The following is a 15,235-nucleotide window of genomic DNA, read 5'->3' as shown; positions in this document are numbered from 1 at the left end:
TGTGTTTAAGACAATAACTAGAAAGTCTTTTAAAGCTATGAAAAAGATCAGAGCTCAGTCTAATTTGAACAGCTCTTAAATGTAAGGGAGATAAGTGTTCTACCGGGTATCACGTCAGTTTGGATAATGGAAAATTGCTTTGTATATGACATAAGTCTTTCCTGTGTCAATTTTATTTTGGGTAGTAGTTATGTAAATGGTAGCTGACATGCTCTAGGTGACTGCTTTTCATTGCTAATGAGTAGCAGAGACGTTAAACAAAGTTAGAGTTAAATGGATTGCCCTGTTAATATTATGTACTGTTTTTCAGTAGCAAAATAGGACTGTATTTCTGAATTCCGAATTTCTGGTGTTGCTCAGTTAATTTTCCTGGTTTAACACTTTACTTACTTTTAGTAGAAACACAGGTAACACAGTAGATCACAAAATTCTGTGTGAAGGGAATTTACTGTGGCAGTTTAGCTGTATGTTTTAGTGTACTACAATTAAAATATTTTAAAATTATATAAAAATACAGTCAATATTTTAATATATATATATTTATCTGCAGGTTAACATTTTAAAGGACTGAAGTGCTTTTTCATTAAACTGCAACTTATTTTGCATAGTTAATATATTGTTTAATTTTTACAATACCTTTTTGAGCATTGAGTCTATTTTTAAACTTCTGATTGGAGTTCTGAAGGTGTCAGTAGAATTCTACGTGAACAGTATAAAGACATTAGGTGCAAGTAATTAAGTACTAAGCAATATTTCTAAGAGTTGTGCTTTCTTTTTCTGCTTTTTGTTGATTTTAATCAGATACCAGAAGCTTTGGGTTATGTTCGTCAGGCTCTGCAGCTACAAGGAGATGATGCCAACTCTCTTCATCTCCTTGCACTTTTGCTATCAGCTCAGAAACACTATCACGATGCTTTGAATATCATTGATATGGCCTTGAGTGAATATCCAGAAAATTTTATGTGAGTAAATGTTATATTTAATTTGTACACTTTCCTTTTTCAAGGCTTGCTTGTTTGTTTGTTTTTTAATATTCTTATGAATTTTGAGAGAGGATAGATTTGAAATTGTGCTATTTTTTACTCATTTTTCCCACAATATTGTTTCCCCTTGACTTGTACTACAGTAGCAAATATCCTGTTTCTTGATGTTGAATGCCTCCCTTCTGTTGTCTGTAGGAGGTATTGCTGCCTTTTTCTTTGTAACCAGAACCTCAGTCGATATCAGCTCTCCTCAGAAATTCTGAGGCCCCTCCCTCCCCCCTTTCTATGTAACTGCATTTTGTAGCCTTCTGGTGTTTCATATTTTCTTCTTTGTCGATTCGTGTATGAATTGACTGTGTTCTTGTCACGTGCTTCCACATGTTTCAGGATTTCAGAACTATCTGGCTATTCTTCTCCTAGTCCTTCCTGTACTTTGAGGGATCTCTGCCAGCAGATCCTAGTTTGAGAGGCAATTGAAGTATCAGCTATCTAATTTTATATCCTACCATTGTTAAAAACAAACATGATCAAAGCACTGAGTTCTGTCATCTTCTACCTGGTTTTGGTTCATCTTCTGCTACTTAGTGACAATATAAATTGCAATGAACAAGCTGCTATTTCTCTCAGAATCGGTAATGATTTAGAAGAAGTATTTCTGAAACTACAATTCTCTCTGTTTTAGTAAGAAAACAAAGGATCATTCAAAACATGCTTAAGGACTTTACAAGTGTGGTATGGTTAATGTTCCCCGTAGTTGTTTATAACTACATTTTGTGTCTAAGCCTGTTTGCCTGAGTTGTCTGATCTTTCTAAAGCTGTGATTTTTCTGTTAATGTAAGTATGTATGTGGATGATATGGGTTCCTAACAGTGGTTCTAAATTGTACTTGTGGAGTACAAACACAGTGGTAAAACAATGTACTACCTAAAAACCTACTGGTGCATTAGAGAAGAATATCTTTCTAATAGGCATTTCTGTCAAAATACAACAATTGCTGAAGAATCCAATATATATTTCTAGGCAGTCTTTTAGCATCTTCTCTTTAGTGCTGTCAGATTGATTCTGATTCCCAAGAAGTCAAGTTAATGACTGAGATTCTTTGTGTGCTCTCTGCAATTGATGCTGACAGCAGCCAGCCCCATCTGGTCAATGAGATAAATTTGGATTGACTTCTTCATGTAACTGGATTATTTTTGTAAAGATTTATCAGCACAACCTCAAGTTTCCAATCTGTTCTTGCACACAATATCTGGTGTCGTTGATGTAGTTGTCAATATGTATGTGTGTGTATATAAACATAAAAACTTAGTTTATTCTTGAGTCTGTTATCTTGGACTGCAACTTCTGTATAAGATACAATCTCATAGTACTTCCTAGCAAACTGAGAAGTGATCCTCTTGTGTGGATCTGAGGCTTGCTCATTGTTAGTTAAACTTTTGATTATTTCCTGTTGATATTCATTGGCTTTTGTAAAAATGTCAAATACTGTCATGCTTTGCCTTTTGTCATTGAGTCATGTGTGAATCCCTGCAAAATGCAAGGCTTTTCTTGGTATTCTTTGTTTTTAGTCAGTATCTGTTACAATTTTACATAAAACTGTGATACTTTTATAGTGTAATGAATCACTGTACTTCAAAAACACTGAAGTAAAACATCATAAGGCTTGTGTTTTATATTTCTTCTTCTTTACTGTTATTTTTATCCACATACCTCTGCATGGTCTACTTGCTTTGTTTCACTGAGTGTTCCTCTGCCCTCCTCACAGCTGTATGTTCTTCTATTTCGATCTTTTTGGTGAAAAGAATCTAAATTTTCAGAAGCTCATTAATGCTCTCTATTTGTAAAATGCTACAGGTTGCAAGGAAGCAATAGAACACACTGTGAGTCATACTGATAAATAGATATTTTAAAGCACTTTTCTGTTGTGATAACTTAATAAATGTGTTATCTGTCAGTTTTTAACCTTCTAGAGCTGGTATTCTCAGAACTGTTTCATGTTCAGTATTTGAAGAATACCGTTGATATACCATCATATCTTAAATTGTTAACTTTCCTGTACTGTAGAACTCGAAAGTTGCTAAACAAACATAGCCTGATTAGATAATAATCTGGCTCCATTCATCTTTAGGTCAGTAAACAGAAAGAAATTTCATAGAGCCAAAGAATTCTACCCCATCTTAATGTAAGGGAGTGGAAGGAATTAAAAAACGTCATGCTATGCTGTTAACAGCAATATGTGGATTTATTTTTTTGAAAGAGAGTTAAGTATTCTTCCTTTGTCCACCATATTGTCAGCATAAATATGCAGTCTGCTCTGAGACCTTGAGGAGTAAGGGAACAAGCTGTTGGGAAAAAGGTAATAAATCTGTAAAAGTGAAATAGGTATGCAGTAGTGTTTTCCAGAGATAGTCAAATACAAGATATTTGCTGAATGACTCTAGTGCTGTGAACAAGTCTGAGTACCTTGCTCTGATGAGATGGGTAAGAGTAAGGCACCAGTACTAGAAAATCCAAATAGTTGATCTCAGTTAGGTCCAAAGGCATTTGAATTCATTAGAAGTTACACTGTTTTTCCTGTATTTTATTAGACAACTTGTCCTTGTAGTAGAAATGAGGTGTTCAGTTCTCCATCATCTTGGCAGGATTAATACCCACAGGTGATGCTGAGTTCTAGTCTTCAGTTGCTAAGAGGTTTCTGGCTTTTTATAAGTGAACACTGTTCCATAATGAGCTTTTATATCTCATGCGCAGGTCTATGTTGAGGAGCCTTATTTGTGACCTCCTTTCTATGACACTTGTCTTTTTATCCTTGTTCTAAAGATCCTAAATCTTAGTGCTGTTGTTTTGGGTTTTTTTTTTGAGTAGTATGAACTCTTGAAATAACACTTGTCTGTCCTACCTTGTGGTATGTCAAAAGTAGTTTTTCAATAAAGAAAGACAGAGCTAAGTGACACATTTATGATACTGTTTTCTTTATCCTAGCTTTCTAAGGTTCTCTGTCATTATTTCAAGTGTTGATGCAGCTAAAGATAACTATTGTGCCTGAAATTAGTGTAACGAAGCAAATTAAATATTGAATATTAATTGGTAATTTTATGCTGAAAATTGAGATAACAGCTGACAAGCTTTTGAAGTAGGAGAAGTAGGGAACAGCAGATGGGTTATTTGAGGAGTGTAAGCATGTTTTTTTAATGTTAAGTACACTCAAAAAGGAAAGACATATGGTAACAGGTTTGAAGACAGCTAAAGGCTCAGTTCACAGTTTAAACATTTACATTTGTGGAAGTGTGATGGACTATTTTTTTTCTTCCAAGAATCTTTCATAGAAGCATCAAGGCAGTGTCTCATTCCTCTCTAAAAAGTATTAAATCCTTTCATTCCTGACACTCCAGGACTCCTGAGCTACAGTAAATATCGCAGAATTGCTAATCATTGATTTGCAAATTCCTTCTTGTCCAAGTAGGCATAACGTAAGAGCTACTGGTACGTGGAGTGTATGATGCTGCACTCATAGATGTTTTATGGGACAGGGATGTATTTATCCATTAGAGGGAATAGGTGACACCAGTCTGTTTTGCCAAGGTTGGGAAGAGTTGCACTGTTATGTCTGGTGTTGGAAGAGCTGGCACCTTTTTTTTTCTTGATAAGTAGAGCACTGGGAATTCTTTGAGAAAAGCGCAGTAATATATGAATGGACAAGGCCTTACCAAAGTCCTGTCTCTGGGGAGGCTGTGTGCATCCTTGTCAACTCTTTGACAGGAAGTTTTTTCAGATCCATTTCATCTTAGTCTTTTCTGTCTTGGGCATAAGTTTGTTCTCAGGAATGGTATTTCTGTAAGTCCTGAAGTTTGTAGTTGTTAGTAATGAATAGAATAACATAGTTTATTTAGAAGGGACCTTACAAACGTCATCTGTTCCAACTGCCTGATCACTTCAGGGATAACCACACATTCAAGCATATTAATAAGGTCATTATTCAAATGCCTCTTGAATACTGAAAGTCATGAGGCATTAGCCACCTCACTTTGGAAGTCTGTACCAGTGTCTGGCCACCCTCACAGTAAAGAACTGTTTCCAAATATCCAGTCTGAGCCTCACCTTGCAGCTCTTTGCTGTTCCCATCCTGCCATTGATTCCCAGGCACAGAGCCTCCTACCCTCTTCTACTTTCCCTGCAGGGAGCAGTGAGACTGCCCTTTATCCTCTTCTCCAGACTGGACAGCCTATTGTCCTCAGCTCATTATCAAAGGACATGCCTCCTGCCCTTTCAGCAGTTTTGTTGCCCTCCCTTGCAGGCTTCCCAGGACCTTATCAACCTTTTTTGTGTTGTGGAGCCCAGAACTGCATAAAATACTCAAGGTGAGACTGCATCAGCACTAAGTATAGTGAGAGAATCACTTATTTTACTGAAAGACAGCATCAGTGCTTCTGTTTTTTCTTTCCATACTGTGTATGTTTGTTTGTTTGTTGATTATTTTGTGTGCTTTATATTAGCTGTTGTTATTTGCTTTTACAGAATGGTCCACTAAACAAGGCACTGTTGATAGGTAGATATTCTTTTATGTAACAAATTGGTCATTAGCCTCAGGGTTTTATCCCTGACTTTTCTATTTGCTTGGCATGGCTAGGCTGTAGATACCCCTCTGAATCTTGATTGAAGGAGTCCCATTTTGGGTTATGAGCTAGCTGCCGCAGGCTGTTGAAGACTGGAAACCAGAAAGTTTTCAAGTATAAGTAATTTGTTCTGGCTTTAGTCAGAAACTATCTTCATTATAGTTTACGGATTTGCATTTTTATAAGGACATTGTGTTCCTAAGATGGAATACAGCATGTATAAACTCCACCGAACATCGCAGAATTGACTGCTGCTTCTGTCTGCTGAGGAACAGTGCTGCTACACTGTGAATTAATAAATGGGGAAACATAGTTGAAAGAGTGTGATGGAAGCCGTACTACAATAAAATATGAGGCATTACTTTTGTAGTGCTTCTCATGAGGTGTTTTTAGAACAGTTAAACGTATTTCTCCATCTCTTCTACAGTCTATCCAAAGCAAACTGAGGAAACGTTCTGTTCTACAATTTCATTTGTAATGTTAGGAGAACTGATTTCCATCTTCAGTGTTCCATTAATCTGCACTGCTTTGATATGTACTAGTTTTTTGTGGAAACATTGTCCTCTAGATGAACTGTTCTTTCCCTGCATGGTGCTTGTCCCATCTGTATTTGTACATAGAAATTGTACCTCTTTTGTTTTGGTAGACTAACTACATTAAATATTTTTCATGCTCTGCAGTCTCCAGTCAGCTGATAACCCTCACAGCCTTTTTCTGCAGCTGCTCCAATTCAAAATTTTGTGTGTGTAACTGTTATAATGAGAATTATTATAGTGTTCCAGATGTGGCCTCACAAGGGTATTGTAGAAAGGCAGTTTCTTTCTGTTTCTGCTTCAACTATTGCATTCCAAAATTACATCTGCCCTCTTGACTCTAGACTCACCTTGATGAAGCTGGCTGTTAGGCAGCTCTGGTTTGGAGTAACTGTTATGTAGACTGTTTTCTGCAGTCTGTCTTCACTGAATGTGTATGATGATGTATTTTGTAATTTCAATGTCTTATTTCGTCTTTATGTATAATTCTATATGTGATTAAAATTGTAATTATCTGTCCATTTTCTCTTGAAAGATGCTACACAGCAATATAGTTGCTGTTCTTCAATCATTATACTCATAGATGTGATATTTTCAGGCAGTAAAAATGTTAAAGAAATCTTCTCTATTATTTCTACAATACTGGAAAAGGGTCTGATTTTGAATGCATTAGTTTTCTTCTTGTTTAAAGTGTTTCCATTCCCCACTTGTCTTTGTTTTTGCTTCAGAGATGACAAAAGTAAGGATTATGGTGGTAAGGGGTTCATTCCTGAATTATTTTTTTTCCAAACTACTTAAGTACAAAAAAGCTTTTAAGGACTAATTTGTTATTGTTTAATATCCCTAGTCTAGCTTTTACTTCTACAGTGTACCAAAGATGTAGTTTTCTGTACTGATTTTTCTCTTCCCTGTGTGGCTCCCACTGTTCTTTATAGAATCTATAGGTTTTTGGTTTCTTGCTTGCACAGTTTTATTGATGGTTGATTTCTCAAACATTGGGTTTTACCCCTTCAACTTGAGATGCAAATCCTTAAGTGTTGTAACACTTTTCTGTTCAAGTCCAGACTTCTCTGTATCATAGATATCTTTGCTAACCTTTGCTATTGCATTATTTCAGCATATCCTGTTAATATTCAAAGATCTAGTTACAAACCCACTTGGGATTTATCACTCTTTGCTTAAAGAAAAATCCAGTAATGTATGGATTAGCTTATGAGCAGCTGTTTTATAATGTCCTCATTAGCTAGTGAGATCAGTCTTGAAGTAATGGAGTCATTTTCTGCTTCAGTAACTATTTAATAAATTGATCAGCAATTAGCTTCAAGAATAATAAAGCCTTTCCAATTAAGTGTTTGATTTCTTCTCCATTTTGTCTGGATAATTATTCTCCTAAAATGATGCAGCTCTATTTTTATCTAATGTGAAAGATCTACATCCATATCAAACAGTGGTACCAAAACTAATGTCTTCCTAGTCACATATCAACACATAAGTTGATAAGTGCTAAGACAACAGAACCTGGCCTGTTTTACCTACTTGTCTTTCCCAAAGGGTTTAACCCAAGCAGATTTTTCTTCTTGTCTGTTTATTCCAGTTTCACATATTGCTGGCAGATACTGTTCCACACTACACAAATATCGTCTATTCCTCACTATTTGCATTCTTAGCCACAAGGGCTGTTCCACCATGAGTTTTGTTTTCTGCTCTGTGTGACACTAATTTAAACATTAGGCACTTACAAACAGACAGAGCTAAATGATTTGATATTCTTATAAAATGTGCAGATTGATTTTCATCATCCTACCTCTCAATTTTGACAGCATATTAAAACATATGTGAAAATTATTAGAATTATTCCTTTTGAAGCTTTTAACTCTGCAATCAGAGTGTCAGTAAAGCAGGCTGTGTTCTAGAGGAGTTGTTTCCACAGATGCTCTAAGTTACCTTTCAAGAAAATCCTTTTTCAGATGATGTACCTCATGGCTTCCTGATAATCCTTATCCCTGAGCTGCTTGTTCATCTCGCTATTGACTCATTTCTCCAGTAATGTTTATGGAGAACTCCGGAGAATTAGGCTAGAGAGACCAGATCATCTCACAGTATTGCTCCTGCCCTTTGGTTTCTTCCTTTTTCATTTCTTCCTTAGCCAATCTATTAAGTAAAACTTTAGTTGATATGTTTTCATTTTTCTCTTGAAAAATGTCTTGAAAAACTCATTTGATTTTGTAAAAATGTCTTTGTTATTCTTTGATTTATACTCAAAATATTTCACAGTTATAGAGGAGTTGCTCTTTTTGGTTTTATAAATGCAGGCATTATTGTTCAAAAGATTATTTTTGCTTTAGCATGTGGATAATCCCACACTAATGTACTTCACACACACATGCACGTATGTTTAGCATATCTTGCTGTTAGATGCTATTGTCTAGCCTTTCATAGAACTATGAGTGTTTCCCCATCATACATTGTCTTGTTTCTAAAACGACTTGTAAATTCAGTGCAAGTGAACATACTGTTTTCCATTTCCAACATAAAATGCTTCAAAGTTACTGGGAAGAAAAAAAAAAAAAAAAAAAGAAAGAAAAAGTAAAACCACATACACAAAAACCTTTTTTACACTCTGAATAAAAATACTATTAAAAACACTTCTTTGTTTTTAAGTACAGAGAAATGGGAATCATTGCATGAAATACATTGCTGTTATTTTTGGATGTGGTTTGGTTTTGGGGAGGGGGATGTTAGGGGTAGGACAGATGTAGCAGTATGGGGGGCAGAGGTTGTTGCTTGTCTTTTTTTTCCTTCCTTTCTGGGTAAAATGGTGGACAGACCTGGACATTTTTTCTTCCAGTTATGTTGGTACAGTTGAAGTAATATCTACAAATGAGCATTCTGTCAAATGTAATATGACTTTAAATGATCTACGTAGGACCCCATATACTAAAATCTGATTTACTTATAAGGGGAAAGCGTAAGTGATTGCTCTGTAACATCAGATGAGCCTCTGTATGGCCTTACTACACTTGCTTATCCACGGGCTCTCATTCCCTTAACGCAATAGACTGTATTCCCTTTTCTTCTCAGTCCCAGCAATACACACATTGTAGAACTGATTTTAGATTCATATGCTACATATTTACTGCAAAAGTCATTCAGTGCAACACTGTAGCTTTAGCTACTGTGTGTGCCGAAGAACTCACTATCATTTTTTGTTCTTGAGAAAACCCTGTCAGTTTGCAGTTGCTATTAGCAGCCTCCAAGTTTGTATTTGGGATAAGAAAGTTCTTAGCTTTCGCACATGCCCACCCTTCTCAGTCTACCCACACAAACCATATGACCAATCAAATACATTTTTCACTTAGGATGATTGAGGTTGTACTGGAATAAAATGCCGAAGTACACCTGGGTTTAAAAATGGAAAATAGGCTAGCGGTTTTATTTCTATCTTCTCCTCCTGCTTTGTGCTCTTTAATCTTGCAAAATACTAAAACCTGCTTTTACATTAGTGTTTTTCTAGTATATTATCTGTTCCCAGATGTTGTGACATCTATAAATGTGCATATAGATTCACTGGCAGCTATACTGTCCTGTTGCATTTGTATTCTTTAGTTATCTAGAAAAGTGTTATTCCAAGTTTATCTGTGTGAAAAGCCTTCTACTGATACCTTAATATGTGGCATTTAAAAGGAATATGCAGTTGTCATTTTATGAGGTTATGCACGCTTTCTTTGTTTTCTTAAGGAGCATTAACTTTGAAATCAGAATTAATTTATAGTGGCTTCCAGCATATGCTTGTTCTCTTCAAAATACAAAATACTGTTTTGAATGATCCAGCTAATTCCTTAAGCAAATATCATCTTGTTTAACTTAAAGAAAAATACTAAAAAAATTTAAATCCTGTAAGCTTTGTTTCTTGTAAAAAGTACTACTATTTTGAAGATATCATTTACTATTTGACATTACTGCAATTACTTCATAAAACAAAGATTTAAATTAGCACCATCTGAAGTTATGTTATTACCCCATTGTGGCCTGAGATTGCATATCTTTAAAGAAGTTTTGCTTGAATCTCTTTTCTTTCTCTTAATTCTTTTTCCTTTTTCTCTAGATTACTGTTTACAAAAGTCAAATTGGAATCCCTGTGCAGAGGCCCAGATGAAGCACTCCTTACCTGTAAACACATGCTCCAGATTTGGAAATCCTGCTATAATCTCACTAACCCGAGGTAAGGTGCTGTAGAATTCTAGACTGTGCAATATTAGACAGGGCAATACTGGGTCAGCAGTCCTGCTTTTACTTGTTCTGATATTGTGAATGAGCAAACTTACCTTGAGGGGAACTGGAAGTGCTAAGACACTAAGACACTGCTAAGACCTGATGGATAGGCAGGAGCCACCTGGACTTCTCTGAAGTAATGTGCACCAAAGCTAATATGCTGTGCTATGATGGGTGTGGATTGCAGAAAGGGCAGAACTTCATTACATTCTCTGTGATGTCGCTCTATGTGCTGGCGTTGTCTTGTTTTTCTTGCTGATCTGAACTGTAGAACCTTTTATATCAGCTAGTGAAGAGAATGCTTGAGTAGAAATTTAGTAGAAATTAAAGAACTTTTTCTGAATAGGATGGAAGAGGGCTAAACATTAATTAAGATTAAAGAAGGAATGGAGATCACATGGATAAAGATAGCATGCTTGGGAAGTCATCATGGCTTTTTTTTTGTTAAAGAGAAGTGTGGCTTATGAACCTATTACAGTTCTTCAAATGCCTTAGCGAGTATTTGGATAAGTTGATAAGAGTCCTCTGAGTTTCCAAACAGCTTCAGTCCTTTGCCACACACACCTGTGATCACCTGTGAAATACACAGGGAAACCACTGATTTAATTTTGCAGAAAGAAGTTTGGAGGGGTATGGGGGAAAAAGCATTAGAAGCCCCCACCTGGGTCAGTCACAGCTCATTCATATAGGCTGATGCAGCACTATAGAGCAGGATTCAGAGTTGATAGAAAGCAAGTATGTCAGAACTTCTTCTAAGCTAATTGATGGTGGAGGACAGCAGACTACTTTGTGCCTGATAGTTTCTACTGCTCTTTTTATCTTAATGCTTAAGACTGTCTTGAAGTTCTGACATTCTGGTGACAGAGATTAAAATCAAATTGATAATGAAAAGGACCACAGATAAGGTTCACAATGAGTTTCACGATTAATACACTGAGTTATACCAAGCAGTGCAGATGCCAAAATGCATCCTTTATTTGGATGGTCCATGTGAAATTTAAGGCACAAATGCTCTCATGTTTTGCCACAGTGATCCAAATCTGTCTGCCTAGGAAGAAAAAAAAGTCACTCTGACCTGAAATGTGATAAGCTCTTTTCATTCAGCTACACTACAGATAATGCAGGAGTGTGGGGTCAAGTCCATATTTTCCTACCTCAATTTTTAACATACACTTCATTTTGTTGAAAAATACTGCTGGACAATGACTTTCCACTGAAAATAATAGAAGCCTTTTATTGTAGTTCTTTAGGATAATTAAAAATAAGTCTTTTAATCTTTACTGTTCTCTTTGTCGTTTCTTCTCTTAATCTAAAACCATTTTAGAATGTTTATTTTCAGGTATTTAAAAATACTTCAAGCTCATGTGAAACATGCTTTTTTGTTCTGATTTAGACTCAGAACTAGTTTTTGTGTTTAATCTTCCCAGTAAGATAAGAACTCACCTTTCTGTTAAGCTGATTGATTGCAAGTATTTCTTCTTGCAGGTATATTTTGTGGTGTAAACTTGGGTTCACGGTCCTCAACAATCTTCTACTACTAGCACAGTGTACATGCCAACTGCAGCATTTTGTCTTATCTCTGTTCAGCTAACTTAGAACAATTTTACTTGTCTTTATTCAGCATATGCACCTTTCTCTTATTAAATAGTTTAATAAGACATACAAAATCATTTTGTGATATGAGACTTGGAATGTGTATGAAATAAAGTTTACATCAGCCATGCACTCCTTGAAAAGTCGAATTATTTTCTAGTACTTAGTTTGCCTTAAGAAAACAGAACAAACCACAGTGTCAGTAAAATGCTTTGAAGATATTTATGTTAAGCTTCACTTTCCTTGTCAGCAACATTTAACATGTCATTGCTTGTAGACTGAGGAAGTAATTAATACAGAAAATATGCAACTACTGGTATAACAACTAAAGCTGATAGTATGTATCCTAGAAAGTCCCCTTGTGTTTCCTGTGGATTTCTATCATGGCATCATTGGTCTTGCAATAATCTTAGTATAGTGCAAAGTTTTATTTATATCATTTTAATAACAGCTGTACAAAGAAAGGCAGTTGTCACATTGGTTTTTTAAGCATGCAACTATTAAGAGTTGCTGGAAGGTTTCTGGCCTTTCAGTTCAAATTTTGATTAAAAAATTAGGGCAACTGTAAAGATGTATTAAATTCCAGTCTCACAATTTAGATGGGAGTTCACTGTAGGGGTTTTTTTCGGTTTTGTGGGGTGTAAGAATCAGATAAAACTTTGTGCTTTGCTAATTTAATCTGACAACCCAACTGTTTTAAAGTTCATTATTTTTAAGTTTGTGGAATACTTCTGAAAAACAAAAGTCACTTGTTAAAAGTCTTAGTTGACAGGAAGTAGTACTAACTTTGGGTCCTAAAAACAGAATAACTACATTAGCCATTAATTCTCCAGCCTCTGTTTTTCTGCTGAATCTTTAATCACATTTCTGGGACCAATCATTTTTCCAGCAAGTCTATCAACAAGAAGCCTGAGGGGCAGATAGTGAGTTTCAGCTGAAGTGGAAACTGAGTGCATTTGTGCACAAGAGCTAACAGGGAAATCCTGTGGAAAGTGCTTAGGCATCTGATCTATTGTTAAGTGTTCAAAACATTCTGACTCCACAATTAGAATCCAGCTCACCATTAGATAGCTAACATACACATTCAAAAGCAAAACAGGACACAAACATCACACCACTTAAATCTCTAGAGATAAAAGTGCTGCCTTTTTATATGAAATACAGTTATAATGTTTTTATAACACCTTTACTTAAAATTAGATGTCCTGAGTTCAGTGTTTCTCTTTAGTATGGGATAAGTGTATATTTTCAAACATACATCTGTAGTCTTGGGCTGCTGAAACAGCAGTATCATATCTTACAGAATAGCTTAAGGCATAATAAAGCCTTTTTTAAAGCTGCTAGTTATAAATCAAGTTAAGTCTGTATTTGCTTCTTGGTTGTACTAATTATGACAACAGAGATGCTGAAGCAAGTATGGATTCAATTTTGCTCAGTTTAATTCTGTCCTTGTTCATCTGGCTTAATGTACTGTGAGTGGTTAGAGATGCTCGGTACTAAATTTGTTCATAGCAAGAACCTTTATAGCAAGAACCTTTGTGGGAGGAGGGCAGCATGCAACTTGTATATCAGTATATAAGTTTATATTTTAATAGCTCACAGTTTTTATACTTCATTACAGTGATTCTGGACGTGGGAGCAGCCTGTTAGACAGAGCTATTGCCGATAGACGACAGCTTAATACAATTACATTACCAGATTTCAGTGATCCTGAAACAGGTAAGAGCTGCATTTGAGCAATAGGATGAATAAAATGGACATCCCATAACTAGACTTTTTGATTAGTTGTTTGATTTGTAAAATTATATCATGTATTGTGAGAATGTTTTCGTGGTCGTGTAAGTCAAAAAAAAAACATTTTGCAATACAGTTCTTTTTTATTTATGAAGTATTTTTTATAGTATGTTCACTGTAAATAACAATTTCTGTGGTCTGGATCTTGCTGAACTCGGTGGTATATATTTTTTTTTTTTTGTAAAAGTTGAAAATGAATATGCTTTATTAGGCTATTTTCCAAAGTCCTATTCTTTTCTGTCTGTTAAGTATTTGTCACATATTTTCTTTTCTAAGAAAGCATATCACAGAAATTTAAGGAAACTAGATCTCGAGAAAATAGAATACGTGACTAATGGAATTTGTTAAGATCTCCAATAGATCCATAGGTGGATTACTTTAGCCGTAGCTTTAAAATTATATATATTAATTATTAATCATATGTACTACAAAATTGTACTTCACAATTGCACTGCATAAAATGGATGATTGTTGCATAGCAGTAAATATTAACAATATATAAGTTGTATGTTTTATTAATGTATTAAATTTTTACAAGGCAAATTGATATGCCTCAAAAGTAATTTGAATAAAAACAGATGAGCCATGCATCCTGTGAAAGAACACAGATATAATTAATGTGATGACACTCAATGCAAAAACCTTTAGAGTGCATTATCTGCATTCTAAGCATCTTTTTCTGCCCCCCTCCCCCCCTTTTTGGGTTTTATCTCCAAATTTTCTTGCCTTTCTTGGCATCCTTCAGATATCAATTTCTGTTTAATCATACTTCAATACAAACAGCTTACGAGGATGTTTGTCAACCTGACACATAAACTACGATGCACTGAAATGTATTGTATATCTTTGCTTAATATTGGAATTGTGCAGTAGAGAAAAATCCACTTGAGATATTTTGTGTCTGATAGTTGAAGTTGGGTCTAATGTTTACTAGAAGAAAGAGTTCTGTGTTTGCTGTAATGGCAAGCAGTCTCAATTATAAAGATCAAATCACCCGGTTTAAAGGAACTGTAATATCACGTGTTCTGAAGCATGGCACAGTTCGTCCTCTTTGCTCCTACAGTAGAATTTTTTTGTGTTCTTGTATTTACAATGTAAAAGAAAACAGCATGAAATCTGGTAGTGATCATTCTGTGTTGCAGTCCAGCTCACTGTTTTGTTTGAAGGAGCTAACTGGACTTTGAGGGTTCCATGTATGTATTTTAAGGTTTCAGACAGATAATTTATTCTGTGCCTTCCAAAAAACGGGGACTGATTATTATTTTTTTGTATGTTTTCCATGGGGACACAGAATTGTTCACTCTTCAGAATGACCTATTTCATATATACAGCACTGCAGAGTAGTTGATGTCTTTTATAAACTTCATATTCTTCAGAGCTTTTAAGTATAGATCAACATTCATCCAAAACTGTGAGCTTCTCAAGAACTTTCCCCAGATTTTTCCTG

General features: G+C 35.4%; 1 protein-coding gene across 5 annotated transcripts in view; it reads left to right on the top strand.

The window, feature by feature from the left end:
* The window catches only part of TTC7B (tetratricopeptide repeat domain 7B), a 108,861-nt gene that overhangs the window by 55,388 nt on the left and 38,238 nt on the right, over positions 1–15,235 (top strand). For all 5 annotated transcript variants that reach the window (XM_015865358.2, XM_032444884.1, XM_015865357.2 and 2 more), the window contains 3 exons: positions 802–962; positions 10,235–10,351; positions 13,616–13,713. In XM_015865358.2, coding sequence (XP_015720844.1) covers positions 802–962; positions 10,235–10,351; positions 13,616–13,713 — 376 coding nt within the window. The remainder of the gene's footprint in view (positions 1–801; positions 963–10,234; positions 10,352–13,615; positions 13,714–15,235) is intronic.

This window comes from Coturnix japonica, chromosome 5, assembly GCF_001577835.2.
Source record: "Coturnix japonica isolate 7356 chromosome 5, Coturnix japonica 2.1, whole genome shotgun sequence".
Classification (NCBI taxonomy): domain Eukaryota; kingdom Metazoa; phylum Chordata; class Aves; order Galliformes; family Phasianidae; genus Coturnix; species Coturnix japonica.
This window is presented reverse-complemented; position numbering and strand designations above follow the sequence as displayed.